The sequence below is a fragment of the Acomys russatus genome, chromosome 21 (genome assembly GCF_903995435.1).
Source record: "Acomys russatus chromosome 21, mAcoRus1.1, whole genome shotgun sequence".
NCBI classification, from domain to species: Eukaryota; Metazoa; Chordata; class Mammalia; order Rodentia; family Muridae; genus Acomys; species Acomys russatus.
The window spans coordinates 28,957,813-28,980,300 of NC_067157.1; the positions used below are offsets into that span (position 1 = coordinate 28,957,813).

General features: G+C 42.9%; 1 protein-coding gene across 20 annotated transcripts in view; it reads right to left on the minus strand.

The window, feature by feature from the left end:
- Epb41l2 (erythrocyte membrane protein band 4.1 like 2) overlaps nt 1–22,488 on the minus strand; it is a 144,067-nt gene that overhangs the window by 12,649 nt on the left and 108,930 nt on the right. For 10 of the 20 annotated variants that reach the window (XM_051164515.1, XM_051164517.1, XM_051164514.1 and 7 more), the window contains 7 exons: nt 19,515–19,667; nt 18,920–19,017; nt 14,029–14,201; nt 9,871–10,040; nt 5,827–5,889; nt 3,468–3,614; nt 2,099–2,197 (listed from right to left, as the gene is read on the minus strand). In XM_051164515.1, coding sequence (XP_051020472.1) covers nt 2,099–2,197; nt 3,468–3,614; nt 5,827–5,889; nt 9,871–10,040; nt 14,029–14,201; nt 18,920–19,017; nt 19,515–19,667 — 903 coding nt within the window. The remainder of the gene's footprint in view (nt 1–2,098; nt 2,198–3,467; nt 3,615–5,826; nt 5,890–9,870; nt 10,041–14,028; nt 14,202–18,919; nt 19,018–19,514; nt 19,668–22,488) is intronic. The other 10 variants (XM_051164529.1, XM_051164528.1, XM_051164527.1 and 7 more) reach the window with 2 other exon arrangements.

Below are 22,488 nucleotides of genomic sequence, written 5' to 3' on the forward strand. Positions count from 1 at the left end.
TAAATTTATTTTTTTGTTAAGACCCTTATTATGGGAATTCGGAAATTTTAGGCAATATGAATTTTCTACTTTTCAATACTGACTATTATCCAAAGATAAATGCGGGACCCTGGGAAACCAGCAGTGAAATGGAGACATAATAAAGAGAAACTGGAACGCCACAAGCTCAAGCCCAAGCCTGAGCAGGCTGAGCTCACGCTTCCAAGCCTGGTGTGTTACTGCAAGAAGCAGACAGAGACAGAGGAGGGGCCAGTAAAGTGTCTCATGGGTGAAAAACCAGTGGGTAACAGCAGCCAGAATGCCTGACATATGTAGAAAGTACTTGCTGCACATGAAGGAGAATGCAGTCACTTGGAATGCATAGAAGCCCCTAGGAGTGTTCCCTGACGAGATGTCATATGACTTCCCTCTAACATCTATACAGTATTTTATACTATACATTCTTTTTTTTTTTTTAGGTTTCTTTTTCTTTATTTTTAAAATATATTTTATTAATTTATTCATATTACATCTCAATTGTTATCCCATCCCTTGTATCCTCCCATTCCTCCCTCCCTTCCATTTTCCCCTTACTCCCCTCCGCTATCAAGTCTCTTCTTGGTAGCCTGCTATCCTTCCTCTGAGTGCCACCAGGCCTCCCCATCCAGAGGATGTGGTCAAATGTGGGGCACCAGAGTTCATGTGAAAGTCGGACCCCACTCTCCACTCAACTGTGGAGAATGCCCTGTCCATTGGCCAGATCTGGGTAGGAGGTCAAAGTTTACTGCACGTATTGTCCTTGGCTGGTGCCATAGTTTGAGCAGGACCCCTGGGATACTATACATTCTTAAAATATGAGATCCAGAAAATTTTTAATTTTAAATACGCTCACCAAAATTCTAGCTAAATTGCCGAAAGCCCTTCTCAAATGACGCTGCCTGACTTGGCCTCTGTGCATCTGGTACTCCCTCGTTAAGCCCTGCCCGCCATTTCGGGTCCATACACCAGTTCCTACCTCCAGCAGTTGCACGTGCCCTGCCTTGAGCACGGGACCATCTTCCATCCTAACTTTCTTACCACTTGAAATGATCCCTCTTCTTGGCCCTTCTCCCATCTTACATGACACTGAGTTTCACCTTTCAGCATTCCTCCCGTGTGCCAGTCCCTAACCACAGATGAGCATGTCTAAGCTCTTGCAGCTAACAAGCAACTGAAGCAACCCACGCAGGACAGTAGAGTGGAAAGAAATGGAAAGCACGGTTCCTCACGCTGGCACAACTGTCACAAATGAAGCACAAAGAGAAAGGAGCTGCTGTGTAGTCAGTATCCCTTTCTTTACATTAAAAGTGTGAGAAATGAAAATGCAAAAGCTTCCCATGTGTGTTTAGTAAGCAAGTGATGCACTTAAACAGCACACTGCGTGTCTAAGGGACATGCGGTGCATCTTCACGAGATCGCAAGCTGCACACATCAAATGATGGACGATCATGTATCACCCAACACACGGTTGACTTCCTGTACTTCCATAGTGTCAAAATGACGAAAGGTCTTTCTCTCCAATGTTCCCAGGCTCCTAACACAACAGAAGCCTAGCTTTTGGGGTTTTTTGTTTGTTTTGTTTTGTTTTGTTGGAGACAGGGTTTCTCTGTGTAGCCTTGGCTGTCCTAGACTCACTTTGTAGACCAGGCTGTCCTCGAACTCACAGAAATCTGCCTGCCTCCACCTCTCTGAGGAGTCTAACTTTGATTTGGTTTGGTTTGGTGTTTTCCAGACAGGGTTTCTCTATGTAGTCCTGGCTGGCCTGGAACTCACTCTGGAGAGCAGGCTAGTCTTGAACTAAGAGATTTACCTGCCTCTGCCTCCTGAGTGTTGGGATTAATGGTGTGCGCCACCATACCCAGCTAAAGTATTTTTTTGTTTGTTTGTTTGCTTTATTATTTTTTTTCCAGACAGCATTTCTCTGTGTAACCCTGGCTGTTTGGAGCCTAACTTTTTACACATTCAAAAACTATTTCAAAAACAGATGGACATTTTAAAAAAGTATCTCTGGCTGTGAGCACAATGCATGGTGGGGGCGGGGGTGGGAGCAAAAGCAGATCCAATGATGCAAGGTAAACACCTTGTCTGCCCGAGGTTCCTCTGCAGATGTCCGCGCTGCTGCCTTCGGGTCCTTCTCCTTCTTGGATAGGACATCCTTGAAAAGATGCTCGCCTTTTCTCTATTGTTTTAAACAATGACATAATCAGCACAAAGACACATGCATCACACCTACAGCAACACAAGCAGGACAGGACGGTGTGGGTCAGTGGAGGGAACCGGACGGAATCATACACACGGCAAAGCTATTCCTCCCTTGGTCAGCGGCCACCGCTTCGGGAATTCTAGAGTGAGCTGATGAAACTACTGGTTTTCAGACAATTGTAACTGCTGGCTCCCTCCTCCACAACAGCCAGCATGTGGGGTTTCCACCTTTCCATTTGACGGCTTTATTTTTCAGCTCAGCAACTGCTTTTCTCTCTGGTTTCTAAGGCACTGCTCTCCATGCAGTGCACAAACTTGGAAACTTACTACCCCTAAAGGGCTTTGCACTGCGGAAGTAAGAAAAACCCACAGCAGAGTATCCACACTGAACGTCTGCCATCAGGCAACAGCCAACACAAAACGAAAGGGACCTAATGAACTGTAACGCAACATTTTTGTACAGCTTTCAAAGGTGCAAAGTGAATTGTATCAGTGTCTTCAAGAGGGATGTACCCATGAACTTCCTGTTCAGTCACAGGAGAGATCTGAAAGCATAAAGAAAGAAAGGAAGAGAGAGAGAGAGAAAGAAAGGAAGGAAGGAAGAAAAGAACGGAAAGGATGCAGAGATACTCTGAGAGTGTGTTCTAAAGGAAATAGTCGGTGAAGGTAAGAAACAAACTTCACCACCTGTGAAAAGAAGGAAGAATAAGTTTGGAGCTCATTGCTGTTTATAATGTTTTGAAACATGACTGTTTACTGTTGCCTGGAAGTTTTGTTAAGTCTATCGATATATGTTTTATAAAATAATATTTCAAAAACTTTTCAACAAAGTCCATCAATCTTTAAAGGTAAGTTTGAATTCTGCATCTTCACAGTGATGGCCTTAAACCACTCTCTCTGGCCCACGTTCCTTTATTAATACCTACATGAGCCCTTGTTTGTGAAGTCAGTAACTAAGAAGGCCCTTAGACAAACTACTACATTAGCTCCCAATTGTACTAAGTAACAAGTCAGTATCATTAAGTTACCTGAATACCACAATAAAATTACCCTGAAAATACTTTGAAACGCATAACATTTACCTACGAATTAGGCCAACAAATATTACATTGTTAATACTTAGTACTTTAAAAAATTGTTAGCAATACAGAACAATTTATGTGGGAACACTTTCTAACTTCTGAGAATCAACAAACAAGATGAACAACTACAGTGAGACACACAGCCAACAAGAGCTAGTGACATACCCCTTGTGTCTGCAGGGACAGAGGTGTGAGACGTCGTTTTTCCCATTCATTGGGGCGCGGCTCAGGTGTGGACTCCATAAAATTGCGCTTGAGCTCACTAATGCTAGCCTGATGCCTCAGTATGTCCTCCTGGGCCTTATCCAGGTCCTAGCAACATGCAACATGACAAAGGGGAATCCAAACGAAAAACCCAGCAGGGCAAAAGTAGAACCGAAAAAATGAGATAAAGTAAACTTACAATTCAAAGACATAATAAAGCAAGAAAAATGCCAAGTCTCAAAAGCCGTATCCACCACCTGTGGATAGCCCTGAGTTCATAAAAATTTGAAAATGAAGCCATTGAATTATTTTACTCATATTTGAGTAATTTTAATTTCTTCTCTCTTTAGGATTTTAAAATTATTCATATTAGAAAGGAGCCATGGAACTGACGATAATGGCTAAGAATCCTTTATATACATATATAAAGATACGTGTGTGTATGTGTGTATGTAGATGGATCTATAGATGTGTGTGTGTGTGTGTGTGTGTGTGTGTGTGTGTGTGCAGAGGTGCGTATGTAGATGGATCTATAGATGTGTGCGTGTGTGTGTAGAGGTGTGTATATGTGTATAGAGAGGTGTGTGTATGTAGATGATATATAGATTTGTGTGTGTGTATGTGTGTGTAGATGGAATCTCTAGATATGTATGTATATGTGTGTGCATATATGGATATTTAGATGTGTATATGTGTGTGTGTGTGTAGAGAAGTGTGTGTATGTGTGTATAGAGAGGTGTGTATGTGTAGATGGATATATAGATGTGTGTGTGTGTAGAGTTGGATTTAAACAGCAGCCTTTGACTTTGTTTGCACAATTTATCTTTGTGATAAAGTTTTATTAAGTTGCAGCCTGTGAATACAGCAAAACAGAGAGGGGTAGGCATAGAAGGGCACACTTGGCCTGAAGGGAGGAAGCTGTCCAGGACCATCAACTAAAGTCGACAAAGCAGAGAGAGCCTTGTCAGGAAACCCCAGTGGTGGCTTCTCATTCTTAAAGGACAGCAATAGCTACTTCCAGAGGCCTTTCTGCTTGGTCTCACTCTAAATGGACTACACACTGGCCTCATGTAATGCCAAAAACAGAGGTAAAACCCAGCCACCTCATGTAACATGTGGTTGTGGTCCCTTTACAAAGATGAAAAGCACCCATCACTTCTATTTCCGTTGGCCTTATGGATGGTATATTCAGCAGATTTAAGAGAAAACAACAACAACAACAACAATAACAAAAAAACAACAACAACAACAAAAACCAAAAAACAGAAACTGGCTCTGTTAAGTAGTGCATGTGTAATCACTGTTCAGGAATTTGAATTAACAGAAAGTTAAATGTTTTCTTACATTTCAAAAGGCTTCCCAGGTTTTTGCAGGCTGCCTGTGGATACAGTTCCACTCCCAAAGGTAGGTCATGCATCTGACCCAAGCAGCTAATCTACAGCCACGCACAGGCATAGCCACTCACCAGGAGCTGCTGTAGCCATCTGCAAACTCACTGAAAACGTGTGCATGGCCTGGGGAGACCGGCTTGAGATCAGGCACATTTCTTGCATTTGTTCACAGCAATGTTACTTATTATACTTTACAGCATTTTAGTAAGTTAAGCAAAGATACATTGTAACAGCTATGGAAGCTGCCAGAAGCAACCCAAGGGTTAGTGAGATTACCCAGAGCTGCCAGCTCCACTGGAAACGCTGCACACCGCCCTCAGCAGGAGAAAAAAAGGAAAGCTGTTCTCTGGTGACATGGGGAACACACATGGCAACTCCCAGTGCCTCTCCCTGTCTGTATCCTTCTCTTCCTCCCTCCCTCCCTTTCACCGGGCTCCCCTCACCCCCCACGGCTTTTTCTTTTGTAGTACCCAGGATGTTCTCAGGTACAACACTTTGAGTGGACACACTCATCACATGGATGACAGTGAGAGGTCAAGGGGTGAAAAACCACAGTTCAAGAGTCAAGTGAGTGGGCCAACATCACATAAAAATTACCTACTGTTGGATGTATATTAAGCACAGGCTGGTGCTACTTCAGATTCTATAGCTTAAAGGTGACCTATTAGGGAAACAAGCTTACTTAGTATTCTTATTTAAATAGTTTTTCTCCCCAGCTGTCACTCTGAGAACTTACAGAAGATGCATTCCTACCTACGCCACCTAAGAACCAAGCTGGACTGGTAGCATGCACTCCCAAGTTCAATAGCCCCATGCATTGCATGCACTGTGCTTGAAGAGAACGGCCAGCCAGCCTGTGCGTGACCTCCCGTCCACAGCAGCCTGGCAGCCAGAGGACAGAGTGGAGCGCTTTCTGAAATCATACAAACCTCCAACATTAAATTGCTATGTCTGACATAAATATTATCCCCTTCTACTCTCAAGGTACTTCTCTGTGAAATTAAATCACACACAGGGGGAAAGGCAAATAAACATAAGTGTGTCAATCAGCAAGCACTGCAAACCACCCAGAGTTTCGTAATCTAAGACTTTAAAACAATGGAGAATAAAAATGTTAAAAGTCACAACAAACAAAACTCAAATGAAAGCCCAAAAGTACATTCTAGCATCATCTCCCACCCCAGCCCAGCCCCACCACCAGGAAAGGCAGGCAGCAGGCACTTATTATCTAACAAAGGGAAAGCAGACACCTGCTCCGGTTTCGTGTCCAGGGCTTCCATCTTCCCCTGCAAAGTCACACAGCACTCCAGCAGAAAGAAGGGGCTCTTGGAAGGGCTCCGCCGACAGGCAGAGGTGCTGTATCCAAGCTTTATGCTGCCGCGGCATTACCACCTTTCCTCCTGGCCCTCCTCGGAGATGCGACTAAGCCACTGTGCTCTCTCTTCACCTGGCTGGTGTGCGGTGATGCGAATGACCCCATGCACGGGTGGGATGGAGAATGGAAGCTGCACTCCTCCTCAGTCCCTAGACTATGCTCTGCTTTTGGGAATTCTTTGTTTAAACAGGAACAAAAATATCAGAGTGGTGGCAAGTGCCAAGATGAATGGAACAAGGGGAAGAGATGCGAACTTGTCTTCAGCTCTACGTAGGTTACAAGTTTACAGCACTCTACGTTGTCCCATCAGTTTTTAAATATAGGGTTTCTTGGGGCAAAATTAGCCAATTAAATTTTTTTAATATTAAAATGGGTATTTAAAAATAATCTTTAAAATACTGCCACTTTCTCTCCAAAAGATTTTTATACAGTAGTTTTCTAGAGTTGGACAATTAATTGGAAGGCTAAGACTAAGAAATGCTGAGTAAATGCTGACACTAGGAAACTAGTTAGAAACAACACCACTGACACAAAAGGAAAGTCTGCTTTCCAAGACAACGCGCGCGGGCCCGCTCCTCTCCTGGGCGGGAGGCAGTGCCGCAGAGTTGGGAGGAGCTGGGCTTGTAGCCACTCAGGGGGCTGTGGGAGAGGTGAAAAACATGATAGCTACCGTATGACCCGTGAAGAGTCAGCCTCGGAGAACAACATGATAGCTGCCGTACGGCCCGTGGAGAGCCAGCCTCGGGTTTCTTGGTCAACATTTGATTCACTAACATGCTGATCTTTGGTATTTCTCAAGTAAATGTAAAGAGTTAGAGTTTCGCCTACAATGGTGTACTCATCCCATATTTTATGTTTGCTCTGAATTTGGGGTTTACGCTGTGTTGCTAGACTCCCCCCTAAGATACAAGACACATAATCACCAGCCCACACTGAACAACATGATTAACAGTACACTGTGCCGTGCAGGCTGACTTCCTTGTAGTACAGAGGTAGGAAACTTCTAAACAGCTGTCTTACACAGATGTAAAATGTCTTAGAGACCTAACTGTAAATAGATAAGCACTAAAAAGCCAACCTTTCATATAGAGCCTAATCTCTCAGAGCCATTGTCCACTTTACCACCTTTCTTGTAGAAAACCTGATCATGACATGATTCAGGGTAGAGGAAAGAAGAGCAGCTAGAACCCGTCTCCCTGGCCCCAGGTGAAGTACACAGGCATGGAGTTTCTGATGCTGGACCTAGAAATATCAGGTGGGCAACTCACAGCCTTGGGCTCCTAAGTGCAAGTACAAGCTTGGATTTTACCAAGATTAATAATACTAAGTTTTCCTAATACATGTCGATGATAATTATACTTAAAACATTCTAAGTTCTCATGCTTTAGGGACAGGACTGACACTTATTTTCAGAACAGACCAAATATGAACGCTGAAGAGCAAAGCACTCCTTTAACAATCTAGTGTGATCTAAGAGATTCATATGACAAGCTTCGGAGTGTGTACAGACCTGGACTTAGGCTAGCAATATAGAGAACTCTCTAACTTATCGCTCATGCGAGGGAAGGAGGAAGAGAGGGAAGGAGGAAGGGGGAGAGGGAAGGGGAGAGGGGGAGAGAGAGAGGGAGAACATACTATTTTGAGGGTAGTCAGTAAAATTTATGCACATGTTTAGACGCTATTAGAAAGAGGTTATAACAAAGAACAGCTGGGTCAATTTCAAACAAAAAATGTAGCTTATGGAGGCATGTTGGCCACTGCTTCCTCTTCCTCTGGCTTGTCATTCAAATCACAATCATAAGAAACATGAAAGGCAGTGGCCTTCCCCTCCAGATAGCAGAGGACTAGTGCCAGAGGAAGCGAAAAGGTAAGAGAAAACGAGACTGACTGAGAAGCTGAGAGAAGCAGCCCAAAGATGAGGACCAGTGATGGAATGAAGGAAGGTGATGTGATGGGGACGTAGTGCTGGACATCAGGGGGCAGGAAAGAAACCCAGAGCTTGGGGAGGCTGGGGAACACAAGATACCCATCCTCATCAAGAAAGGACGGGAAGCCGGAGGCAAAGCACTTGTAAAAGTTAGAGGAAAAGGAACCCAATTCAGAGCCCTGCTGCTCAGCTGATTTGAGAGTCTTCTCACAGATGGAAGAGCAGTCAGGCTGAGGAGGGGCTATAAGCGGATCCACAATGGAATCCACCATGGCTGCCTCAGGGCCACCCTGCTCTGGTGTTCCACCTGTGGAAAGCCCCTCCAAGCTATCCAATGTGCTCTGATCAGCCTCCCCAAAAGGGTCTTCCTCTGAAATGTCTGACAGCAAGTCCACTTCAGGGACTGGCAGGAGGTGTGGGGAAAAGGACAAAGTACAGCAAATGAGAGGTGACGGGGGGCACATGCACACAGTCTGTCCAAGTGTAACCCACGGTGGCGTATGAATCACACAGTGGTTATGGCCGAAGGAACAAGAAGGAAACAGGAGAGAAGAAGAAACGTTAGTGAAAACATTACTCCCGAGAAGCTTTCATAAGACATGATTTAAAAATTAACTGAATGGTCCATTTTTAGTGAGGAAATTGGACTCCTTTTAGCATGTAAAATTCACAAGTATTAATGACTATGAGTTTTTAGTTAAATGTTACTCAAACCTAGTTGCTGATACATACATTAAAAAACAGGGGGGAAAAGCTCATATAGCTAGTTATTTGCTAAAGAATAATTTCCTTTAGAATATAAAGGATTTTATTGTCTAGAAAAAAATTTTCAAATTACATATGTCAAGTTAAATAAGAAAAGCAAAGCAGAACTTTCTGACCTGCTAAGCTTTCTTTCTCTTCAGTAGCCATTTTCTTGGATACTACACAGGTATAATTTAAGGTTCTGACAACTTAGCACTTGAAGGACATCATGCAGAGCATTCATTGTGTTATTTTCAACCACATGCTGTTTAGCCAAATAATTTTTCAACATGATGCACACATGGCACTTATTTCCAATGTTGTTTATGAAAGTTTGCTTTCTGTGGGTATGGAAGTGATTTGTGAGAAGCTCAAAAGCCCTTTAGTCAAGTGACTATCAGTCAGCTGAAGTGACTTTAGTAACAAAGTAACAGAACTGACAGGTTGCTTCTTCATTTGCTACAGTGTATGCACAAAATAAAGGCAATGACAGCACACCAATCCTGCCCTATTCACAGCCATGGATTATCAATGGACTTTTTTCATATCAAATTTTTTGGTTCATATAAAAATTAAGTCAATATAATAAAATTTAAGACAAAAGTTACCTTTAAAATTGACTAGTAAGTCATATGGCTTTTATCATTGGTGATTCAACTGATATTAAACTAGGAAATGCCAGTGCATTGCTTTCTTATATTTATGTAATTTGCACCATTCTTAGAGTGATTTATACTAAAATAAATATTTTACTATGAAAAATAATCAAAACAAGATTAGAAATTCGTCCAAATCAGCAGCAACTCACACATATTTGAAACATGAGAAGTTAAATCAGCATAGGTTATACAATCATAATAAATTTCTGAAACACAAATGCAAATCTAAGCACGCGTCCACGGCAGCACTCACAGGCATGTGCCATACCTTCCCCTCAGGAAGCAGGGGTGCAGCTTTTGTTGGGCTTCTGACATCCCTCCGGCTATCACCATCCTGTATGGTGGTGGAGCTGACAGCTCCAGGGCCAGGCACTGAACCCTCTCCAGGAGGGCCAGGAAAATCCTTCGTAAGACTTTGGTCCACAACACCAATCAGGGCTACAGAAGGTAAGTTAAAATAGGTTAGACCTGTGGATGTCAAAGCTCTGAAGAACATAACCCTTCAACACACAGGCCAAATGGAAGCAGCTAGAACAGTCTGAACTTTGAAAGTATCAATATGTAATAGAAACTTGTTTTAAAACACAAAACTTTACAATATTCTGAATTTGTAAAAATTAATCAATCCAACACATTAGCTTTTTGAGCATGTGGCTCATCCGGAAATTGGCCAGTAGGAGGAGCTCTTGGCCCAACAGCAAAAGTCCAGCCGACTTACATGTAGACACTCTGGATGTCTGATCAGTCCTAAATCTTCCTTTAAAAATTACTATTAAAATGATTTGTTTCAAGGGGTTTTAATAAATCCCCTGAAAATTAACTTCTTATTTGCATACTAAAAGACTGTAGCTTTAGTAATTTACCTATCTAATATTTTTCACTTTCCTAGTCCTTCTGAACTTCTCAACCTGACTACAGAGTCCAGTGCCCAGCTGCTGCCCTTAAGTTGGCCTTGTGCAGCCTTCTTCTCTCTCGCAGAGGTAGAAACATGCTGTGATTTGGATTTTGTCGTTCTGTTGGATCAACTCAAGAGTCAGCAAGCCAAGTGACAAGTTTCTCTTCATAGAGGCTCTTCCTGAACAATGAATTCCCCTGAGGGCTTTTCCTCTTTATAAAGTGCTTTTCAGACAGCCTGTGGCTGCTTTTGTACCACACACCAAGAGAAATTCCAGTAAACAAAAAACCAGAGGCTGAAGCTCTTGGACATGGTGTGAGTAATCCATCGCAGCTAACTGGAGGATGTCAGTACTTTCCATCTTTGACCTACAATGTTCCAAATAATCTACACTCCGCCCCCCCACCCCTGTCCCAGGGTGTCTTCCCTCACCTTGACTGTCTCATCAAATGACACTCTCCTACTTGTACCCATTTGCTGCAGCCAGGAACCTCAAGTTCTAGAACAACTCCCCTTCACACTAGGAAAGCCAAACAGGGCCCTTGGATGTATTTCTAAACATGGTGAGTTGGTTTTTGTTGTCGTTGTTTTTAAACCTCTATTTCTGTACCACTTCAGCCTTTAAGACATTTCCAATCTATAAAAACTTCCTTTTCAAAGTCCACACAAATCATTTAAAGAATTAAAACGAGCTCACATATGACATCATACCTTATTTCATAGAGCTGGATTTGTTGTTGCTAGGATTTTACTACCATTAACCACTTACAATTTTAAGCCCCCACTGCAACCACAAATTACTATAAAATGAGGAAATATGATCTAAATAAACGTAGTTTCACTGATATCAATGCTGCAATATGATCCGATATAAAATTTAAGATTAGAGGCCAAGTTGACAAGTGTTGACTGCACACTTGCCAACACTTACCCAGTCTAATGTGCAGTAACCAAATGGTCTGCTCCCACCTAAGTTGAGGACCACAGCAGCCACTGTCATGTGAGCCAGTTCACGCCAGTCCTGCCTGCTTCCTGTCTCAATCCTCTCATCACTCTCCTTCAGGGCTGACATTGCTCTGTGTGCTGGCACAGACAAGCTAAGGCCTCAGTGTCTTCCTACAGAACGGTCCCAGCAAAGCCTGGCAGTAGCCTGGCTCTCCTACCAAGCCTGAGTGTGTGTTTTTCTGTTCCCCCTCAATTCGAAACTGCTCTGTAACCTCCACTGTCTGCAATGGCCTATGCTCTCCTCTCTTCTCATAGCTCCCTCCCTTCCATCCTCCCAGGACTCTGAGGAGGCCTTCCTTCCCTGACGACCCTGCTTCAGCAGCACACCATCCCTCTTACTTTTTAATCTTCACTATCACAGAAGCACTGCGCCCCCGCCCTGCCCCATCCCCACCCCTCACCCCTGCCCCCAGTGCAGACTGCTAGTTCTCCAAATGACTGCTTTGGCTCCTCTGGTTCTATTTCCTAATCTCAGAGGAGACTGTCTTACAACAGCTGCTCTGCGTGATTTTTATGCAATCACTAAAATCTTTTTCTAACCTTCCAAGAGAAATATACTTACCTATCTAAATTGTTCAAACCTAACTTTTAAAAGCAAACAAAATACCAGGAAACACAACACTTGTCAACAACACTAAAGGGATGCTGATAAAATGATGAGGGAAATAAAGTCCTGTTGTTGGGGAAAAAAGAGCACACACCCCAACCAAAGAGTTGGCTGGCCATCAGGTCACACACTCACACCAAAAGCTTCCCAGTTCTCACAATAACATGATCAACGTTTCTAATGAGTAACAGTGCCCAAAACACATGGAAAAAAATAAAGAATCGGTGCCATGTTTGTTGCTTTTTCTTGTGAAAACTCTTCTCAGACACAGATTCTGATTACACTCTGCGATAACTGCTCAATCAAGATGCTGGATTCTCAAAGATGCAGGGACCACAAGTGGGCGCCCTGGCTGAGTGTTCAGCAGAGCACCAGGATCACAGCAGGAGAGCTCTCCAGCCTCATCCCTTATAGCTGGGCTGCAGGCGGAGCACCAGAGGGCAGGGACTCCTAGTGGGGCACAAACAGCAGCAGCTACTGCGTTCACAGCAGACTTGGGAGACAGCTACAGGGGTCAGTACGTTTCTCGGATATGCTGAGGAACGTGCTCTGTTGTTGGCTGGCACTGCCAGTTCACTCAATTTCATGTCTGGAAACATGGCTCTCATTTGTTTGAAGCACATATTTTTCTTTAAAACTCTATGGAAGACTCTTTAGAAATAACCACCATGTATCTCCAAATACCCACCACCTGGGAGTTGTGCACACCTGCACCTCGTTGGTAATTTCTTTTACTAGGAAAACCAGAACAAGGCCAGTCTGTGTCAGTCCTCTACTAGTGGGAAAACGCTGACATAGGGATTATCTGTTTTAACATCTTGTTGCTCAAGTATATATTTCAGAGCTATACAAAAGAACAACAATCAAAATGGGATTTCTGCTAATAGTAAAATATGAAATTATATTTTCCAACTATTCAATATTAGTATTAAATATAACAAAAATGTTCAAAAACTATTTTTCACTGAAAAATTAATCATTCTAATCATTTTTTATATAAAAAGAAAAGCATTTTAACAAAACGTTAACATTATCTCTCTTACAAGAAACATACTATTAATTCCTAATTTACCAATAAGCAGTATGACAAATATGAAAAAGGCACATCACTTCACTTCCATGCATAGGTTACGTGAAACCACAAGTATATATCTCATCAGAACTCTAATAGAAAACATTAATATTCATACCATCTCCCCAGACAAATGAGTGTGTATGCTTTTGTTATTGTTGCTTAAAACCATATTTGGAATTAATACTTTGAAGCCTAGCGTGGCCTGCTGTATGCTGTGAGTTTGGTAAACTTCTGAAAGGATACACTGATATCTGAGACAGTAGAATTGTTTCATAATTATTTGAATTAAAATTCATATTTAACCATACCCCCAAATCCCTTAGAATTATGTTAGCAACCAACAAGTATAAGAAATTAAGCCATATTAGGCATCATAATAAAATAAAACCAAGAAAAACGCATTCACCCACAGCTAATAAACACCAGCACAAATGCATACTATTTAAGAGCACTGTCAACAGAAAGAAAACACATGCTCAGGGTGAAAACCTGACTACAAAATTATTTCACTCTGAGAATAGCATCATTTTACTGATTTGTGGATAAATGTCTATCCAACAAGCCCAGCAGTTCTCAACCTGTAGGCTGCAAGCCATATGGGTCACAAATCAAATATCCTGCATATCAGATACTTACATTACAATATATAACAGAAGCAAGTTAAGTTATTAAGTGGTAACAAAGTAACTTTCTGGTTGGGGTCCGCACAGCATGAGGAACTGTATCGAAGGGCCCCAGCATCAGGAAGGCTGAGGACCTTTGCCCTTGAGGGTGTCTGGTGGCCTTAATAACTGGGTCATCACTTTCTGACGAGAAAAGATGAGTCCAAAATGAAATGCATTACCTCCGTCTAGGCTCCTCGAGACACGCTTACTAGAGGCACGCTCAAAGTGTGGTGCTGGCCTATCAATGAGTGTGCTTGCTTGGCGTGTCTGTGCCTGTGTGCGGCCACTGTAGCGGAATTTGGAGCCCAAGGTCAAGAACTTGGCCTTTGGTGGCTGCTCTGGAGACACAAGCCTACAAGGGGAAAAAAAAAGGACAAAGACTTCAGGTGCATTAAAAAACCAAGGGATGGGATAGCAATTGAGATGTAATATGAATAAATCAATAAAATATTAAAAAAAAATACAAAACCACACAGGTATGTATTTTAAGATCTCATTTTAGTATCATTAAACAAAAACAGTGCTACATAGTTTTAATAAAAACATCCTTTCTACATATGTGGTTTTATTGTTTTGGTTTTTTTCAGACAGGCTGGCATCTAATTCCCTGGGCAAACCAGGCTGGCTTCTATCCCATCCACAAGTGCTAGGATTAAGGTGCAGCTCTGCACCAGGTCACGTGCTGTGTTTTAAGAGTGATGTGCTCACACATTTTTTTTCTCAGCCCAACCAAAGGAGCAGCTGTTCCGAGTGAGTGTCAAGAGTATTTACTTGAGTTGTGTAAGTCATTTATGTAAACACGGGTCTGATTTGTGCTGCTAGCTACATGTGCCAAGTGAAAAGCCCATTAGCATTAGCACTTGTTAGTATTTATGCCTCTTTCTGGTAGGGGAAGCCATCTAACTCGAGAGCCTGTTTCCTGAAGAACAGAACTCACCGAGATCCACAGAGATGGTTGGCACTCCTGCTCGCCAGCATAATCCTACTGTGTAAGCCTTGGGCTCTACTCACGAATTCAAACCTTGATGATAGTAATGTTCAGATTTATATAAGAGCATACTTTTAATAAGCCAGTCTTTTCTGATACAACTGAAATTATCTTGCCATTATGTAATTGGGAGGTGGAAAAACATCTTAACAAAAATATAGACTCAGATCTTACAATTATTGATTAAGATATGAATTGACAGTTCAAGAATCTGGAGATTCCAATCGTTTTCCAAGGAAAAGTCATCTTTTACAAGTTTTTTTCTAAAATCACCCCCAAGTATTCCCAGACCTTTTGTGTGCGCTTTTAAAAATATTCTGCTTGGTGAACAGTGAGTTCCAGGTCAAGGCAAAGTTAAGATATGATTAACTCAAAACAGTTCTCATCCAGAAAAGCGGTTAGAATTAAGTGATAAAGAACCAATAGACACTGGCTTTCTTAGCCAAAACCTATCTGCATGGTAAAGTGTGACTAGGAGGCATGTTACATTTTCTGCCCATAAATTTTCAGAAGAGAAGCACGCAGACAGTGATGCTGAGGACTGCGTATTCACCTTGAACTGCCTCCTGATGAGCTGAACAGGGGAGAATTCCCTAGCTGGCAACACTGTGAAATACGGCCTCTCACTGCTTGCATGAGAGCAGCCCTACAGAACTGAAGGAAAGGTTGCTCACCAGTGCAGCCCCTGTTTGGGAAATGCCCTCTAGGCAAAGCACATTGACCTCTTCTGCTGATAATGAAGTCCGCTCTAAGAGAGCAGAAGAGGAAAGGAGAAAGTTTAAAGACTATCGCAATGGAGAAACATGCATTGGTAACAGAAATCTCCAAAGAGAACTCTGAAATTACAGACAGGGTGTCTGCTTTATGGAACTATGAGAAAATTTTAAGTACCGTGCATTTTAAAGAGATATACCTTTAAAATGTTAATACCTTTTCTCTTTTATATAAAATAGATTTAAAACAATTAAGAAACTTCTCATGCTTCAGAAAACAATTTTAAAGAAAAATTAAAATATTCAGAAGTGTTTTCCCAGCTTTCCAATTGCTAGCTTACTTTCTGTAACTTCAGATAAACCTATGCACTCTACTACCTACCTGTGCCTTCAGGGAACCTGCTGCCCACTGTCACCTTATAGCCTGTGAAGTCTAGACACAAACCCCATCTTAAAGGGTTTCTTGCTTTGTTTTGTTTGAGGGTTTCACTATGTTGCCTGGGCTGTAGTTTCCTTTTCCTAAACTTCCAGTACTCTTGAGCACAAAAGTTATATATGCCCCAAGGCTGCTTCCCTGTGACACCAGGCAGGAGAACACTAAAGAGGTACTGCCTGTGGTCCAAGATGTGGAAACGGTGAGGGTGACAGATAAGGATGAGCCGGCCCCCGATTTTCACTTGAGACATGGCTTGAGACCAGCCCATCAATGTTCATCTATGAGAAATAAAGGAGCCCTTTTTAAAAGCCTACATGTAAGCTACTAAAATTAATACTGAGCAATGCACATTACTGCACATTGGTCTCTGTGATATGGCTGACAAGTTTAAATGGCAGGAGAATTTCCAGCTCTAAGAACTTGGTATTTCTCTCAGACTTAAGAGAACAAAGCTGGGAGGAGCATTCAAGGAGGCTCCCTGCAGTGCAGCACAGCAGGCACACTGGTGAGCACTAGGGTCCCCTACTCCACCTGTTACTCTCAATATGACCACCATGCTGTAACTTTTCTATTCCTCTGCTTTTCCAAATGCAAAGTACAGCCAATAGCAATTGTGTCTTAAGACAAGCTGTAAAGATTAAAATTATCCTTGCACAGCCCATAGAACCATGACAAGCTCTATAATGCAACTTTATTATCACAGTTGTATCCTGCTAACATTAGTATATGTGATTGGTTATCAATAAATAAGAAAGACCTGTTTATTTTTAATAGCTTCAATCTGGAAGCCTGGCCATTTTTATAAAGAAATAATTTGTATGTTTCATAATAAAAAGAAAAGGCTGCCCATTCATTTGTTAACCATTATCCCAAAAGTCTTCAGGAGTACAATAGTTCACTTTTGAGTCAGAATCCATAGTCCATTAGCGAAAAGAACGAGGGGCCTGAGCTGTGAGGACAGCACTTCACAGAAATTCCTGGAAGGCACATAAGAGGGAGCTGGCACAGCAGGCAGAAGTCTCACCTCTGCTCAGGTATCTGGCTGGTGCTGTTGTTAGTTAGAGGCACCCACCCCTGAGTGCCCAGCTCCTGCAACAGGAAGCAGTCAACTGTGTCTCACAGCCGCACTCGAGGAACTCCTAGCACTTGTCGTTTCCAACAGGCTGCTGGCTGCTGAATCACTATCTGACTGCAAAGCTGCTCCTTATCCAGTCTAGACGCATCGCACCGCTTCTCTTGTCTTGCCTCACGTGAGGGAGCCCCATGCTTCCTCAGGAAACACTTGCTCAGCTACCAAGAAACAGTATAAACTTCTCAAGGACTTCTGTGATGAGTATAGCTGATTCAGACAGGCTCAAATACACACTGAATTATACGTTTCTTCTAAGTTTAGTGTGCTGGAGTAGTCTTGAAAACGAATCTGTTCCCTTTCACTCTAGGAACCAGTCATTTGTAATAGCAATAATTTGTTGTTGTTGTTTGAAGTGGTAGTGGTAATGATGACAATAACTTATTGTACACCAGTAATAGCTTGTATTTGCTTTGTATGTAAAATCTCATTTAATTTTGAAAACAATCCTATAAGGAAATAAAGGAACAGGGATAACGAAGGTAAAGCAGAGGCTCAATAACTCATCGCCATACACGGCTATTATGTGGCAGAACAGGATCTGATTCTAAGTCTGTGAAAACACTTCACTGGGTCTGGCTTTATAAACCACAACCACCAAAAACTAAGGAGATGAAGGTAACCAAACTACTTGTGAAAAAAAAAACAAAAAACAAAAACAAAAACCCCTAAAGAAACGGTTTTAAAAGGAGACAGAACACAAGCTATATACCTTGGGATCAAAGGAAATTTGGAGGATTTGTTGTTATTTGTTTCTCTGTGTAGCTCTAGCTAGTCTCCAACTCATTAAGTAGACAAGGCTAGACTTGAACTCAGAGGTCTACCCTCCCAAGGGCTCTTTGGGGTTTTGTTTGGGGCTTCGGCTTCCAAGGGAGGCATGGTATATAACTGAGCAAAAAGTCTGAGGCAATCTGTGAGAAAGTAAGCTCACCATGCAGGAGCCTTTGAAAAGGGATGAAATAAATAAGCAGAGCAAAGTTTATCTATTTCTTGAAACAGGAGAAGGTCAAACAGTGAAGGTGGCAACACGAGTGACAGTAAGTTAGGAGGAGACTAAAAGAAAGGTGGGGCACTCAGGACCCCCATTTCTACAGTGAATGCACCTAGAGCAATGCTGAGGACAGGCAGGCAGGAAAGTTCTAGAAGAGTGAACATTCCAGAGACCAAGGATGTGAAAGAACTGACTGGCTGGAAGCAAGAGGATCCCACTAACGCTGGCAATCACTGTTCTGAAACAGCAAAACACACACGGCCGTGGTGCTGTATCAGTCACCACACAGGTGCTACCTAAGTCAGCGCCGGACAACGCAGGCACAGAAGTGGCTGTGACGGGACATCAGGCTGGCCCAGGAGCAGCACTGGGGGAAGTCAGTGTGCTAGGAAAGGAGTTTGAGTGGGCTAGATATTCTTGACAAAAGAAACAAATGTAACAATGATAGGGCCCAAGCGGACTGAGGAAGAGATTAAGTCCAAAAGAGCTGATAAAAAACAAAAACAACAACGGAACTATTACTAAGAAGACTGGTGGCAAGATGGCAGCAGTGGAAGGAGAGATGGAGACATCAGCGGAGTGAAGCATGGCCTCGGGCAACACAAATAGCCCCAGCAAGGGACCCGGAGGCAAGGCACAGATGCATCTGCCACACTCTCCATCCAGCTGCGCTGACCAATGACAGTCCACCAGGCACCTGCGCTGACAAATGACAGTCCACCAGGCACCTGCGCTGAGCAATGACAGTCCACCAGGCACCTGCGCTGACCAATGACAGTCCACCAGGCACCTGCGCTGAGCAATGACAGTTACCTGTAGAAAGTGTGATGCTCCACACATACTTTCCATAGCCTTTTCGCGGCCCGGTGGTTTGGCAATTTGAATCCAATGGTGCTCTCAAACTGTTCCAGCTGGAATAAATCCATAAAACAAAATCAGCCTGTTCTTCAAGCATCGGCTGCATGCTACTGTAAGCAGGGTCAGTCGTGTCTGTCAGAAGCAATTCTTTTTTAGAAAACAAGTATTAGTCTATCTATATAGTCACACAAAATAAAGAACTTCAGACTGTGATAATGTTTCTATGAAAAGCAAGAATTAATTGCCCTGGTGAACTGATTATTCAATGCCATTAAACACATTCTATCATTTAACTGAGTCAACAGGAAAAACTTATTTCCACTGGGGGTGGGGGCACAAAAAGATCCCCTTCTGTGAAAGGTCTGGCAGTTGTGTGTGTCAGCAATGAGAATGTTGAACATCATGAGCGCTGGCTTCTGGGCCATAAAGAACAGAGAAGTGTTTCTTCTGCAGCATTTTCGCAGCAAGAACTCACTCACCTCTCCTACTGGCAAAGGGCTGAAACCCGGACAGTGCATTAGCTCTGCCAAGGGTACAAGGCTCTGCTTACCTCTGCTGGTCTAACTTTAATGTAGAAATTACTGCGCTTATAGGAGATTTTCAGGATCTTCGGCCAAGCGAAGCGATTGATTCTCAGTCTGTCTTTGTAAATGAGAAGGCCATTAGCACACACACCCAGCTTGATGTCTACACCTTCTGAGTCCTGTCAAGTGTAACACATCGGACAGTTAGAATGACAAGAGTTACACAGGTTGAGGCAAAGCAAACCTGTAGTGACTGCAAATGTCAACTTAGCACATTTGCATTTCAATTCTAGTGAGAGCACCTAAGAGAATTCACACTCATATTACATGGTGGGTTTTCAGCAACTAGGTTGAATTTGAAAAATGATATGAACTATCAGTTACAGGATGTGATAATCTGCAAAACATTTAATTCATGCATTTCCAAGCTCTGTGAAAAGTTAACAGGGAAAAGGAAGAAAAGAACCAGACACCGGTGCCTGCAAACACATAGATGGCCACCTCCCTGAAGCAATCCAGCCCTGAGGACAGTCCACTGAGGACAGTCCACTGAGGACAGTCCACTGGCTGACTGTGATGTGCATACTGCTGTTACTCCATCAAACTCAGGTGGGTTGTGGTGGCTGACGGCTGTTAAAATTGTACCTATCTTTTGTAAACACCAATCCACAGAAAAAGGCTCTTCTGGGCTGACAGTTGAAGCCTTTCAAGTATTTTCAGTTCCTTAAGTGCTGATGCGCAGCTGCCATTAAGCACCCCTGCAGCTGGCATACTGCAAAGAACGTTATTAATCGTCTCCTTTTCCCACAGATTTAATTTGGAATAGATGATAATATGGAATAATCCCAAGCCTGAAAGGGGTTTTGTTTTGTACAACTGATAGCTTGAAGTACGTTTAAAAAGGAAGAAAGGAACAGCACCCCCTCATGTTTCACTTAGTGCTGAAGAGAACGGAAACACCATATTCAAAACACACAAGCAGTTATCCTTCAGGGGACAGGTGATCTCAGCCAAGAGAGACAGACTCAGTACATCTTCTCAGAGACGTACACATTTTAAGAAAGCATGAACAACGTGGGATAAAGTTTCATACACGCAAAGCAGACAGACAAGCATTAGTAGTCTAAGTCTCAGCTCAACAGCAGTCTGTGCTGACATCGCCATTACTAAGAAAGATGCATCACAAGTTATACTGTTTTTAAAAATAGAGGTGCAAATTATGTTACACAACGTTTAGCAGGTTTTAAAACACTGGGCTGCCGAGGGCTCAACTAATGAGTGCCTGCTGTGAAAGCTGAGGACCTGAGTTCAATCCTCACAGCCCCACAGCCCCCACAGGGTGGAGAAAAGCAGCTCCACAAGGCTGCCTCTGACCTGCAGACACACCCCATGCCACGTGCACCACAGCACGTGCTGTGTCATCGGCAAGTTTAATACGTGCTGCCACCTGAGACTGTTCAGGGATCTGAGGGCAGACTGTGAAAGTAAGTAAAGCTTCAAAGAAACGCCAAAGCCAAGTGTGGTGGCGCTCTCCCTCCTTCCTGATAGTTTGGGAAGCAGAGGCAGGTGGATCTCTGTGAGTTCAAAGCCAGCCTCTTTCACATAGCAAGTTTCAGGCGAGCCAGAGCTACACAGCAAGATCCTGTTTCAAAGTAAACAAAAATAAAACTAACAAAAATGACACTCAGAGTTAAGTAGATCTCACTGAAAGATGCCCAAGAATTAGAAATTAAAAAAACCAAGCCAACCAAATAAAAGAAACCAAGCAAGAAAATACTTCAAGACTTTAACTTTCCTTCCATACGAAGAGATCCAAGTGATTTTCATTTTCTTCTGTTTGGCTCTATTTTCTATGTTAAATATATATTACTTTGTAAAAAAGAAAAATGTTTTTAAATAAATAAAGCCACCAAAACCAAAAAAGTCTTTTGCAAGTATTAAGTATAATAACACAAAAGCAAGAACTACTAATCCGAGGCCTAGAAAGGGAGGGCATCTCTGGGTGAGAGCTTCCTGCTGGCACCTGTAACTACTTCCTGAACTGGGTGTGACTGGCAGGACAGGTGGAATCTCTCAGATGCTCACTATCACTTTTCCTCTTGTCCCCCAAAAGTCTCACCACTCCATGTAGGATCATGAAGCAGGGACGCTTGTTAGTGGCTTCCTCCCAATCAAATCAGCCTTCCCATCACAAGCCTCCATCATTCTGTCCACCTCTGAAACCTCCACCACCCCATCCATGCACTTCTGAGCCTCTATCACCCCATCCATGCACTATTTCTAAAGCCTCCATCATTCCATGCATCCACTACTTCTGAAGCCTCCATCATCCCGTGCATCCACTACTTCTGAAGCCTCCATTATCCCATGCATCCACTACTTCTGAAGCCTCCATTATCCCATGCATCCACTACTTCTGAAGCCTCCATCATCCCGTGCATCTACTACTTCTGAAGCCTCCATTATCCCATGCATCCACTACTTCTGAAGCCTCCATCATCCCGTGCATCCACTACTTCTGAAGCCTCCATTATCCTATCTATCCACTACCTCTGAAGCCTCCATTATCCTGTCCTTGTACTACTTCTGGAGCCTCCAGCATCCCACCCATGCACTATCTCTGAAGCCTCCATCATTCCATCCATGCACTATTTCTGAAGCCTCCATCATTCCATCCATGCACTACTTCTGAAGCCTCCATCATCCTGTCCATGCACTATTTCTGAAGCCATCATATCATCCCGTCCACGTACTATTTCTGAAATTAGTCTGCAGAGCTTCATGACCTGGAGCCTGGGCACATCTGTGATGCTTTTGGCCCTTTCATGATTCAAGATCTGCTTTCTTCTCCACCCCCCCAAAAAGAGTGAGGAAGAGACAGGGAGCCAAGACAGCAGTACTTGGTCTAACACAGTGGTTCTCAAGCTTCCTAACACTATGATCTTTTATTGCTTATGTTGTAGTGACCCCCAAGCGTAAATATATTTTCACTACTTCATA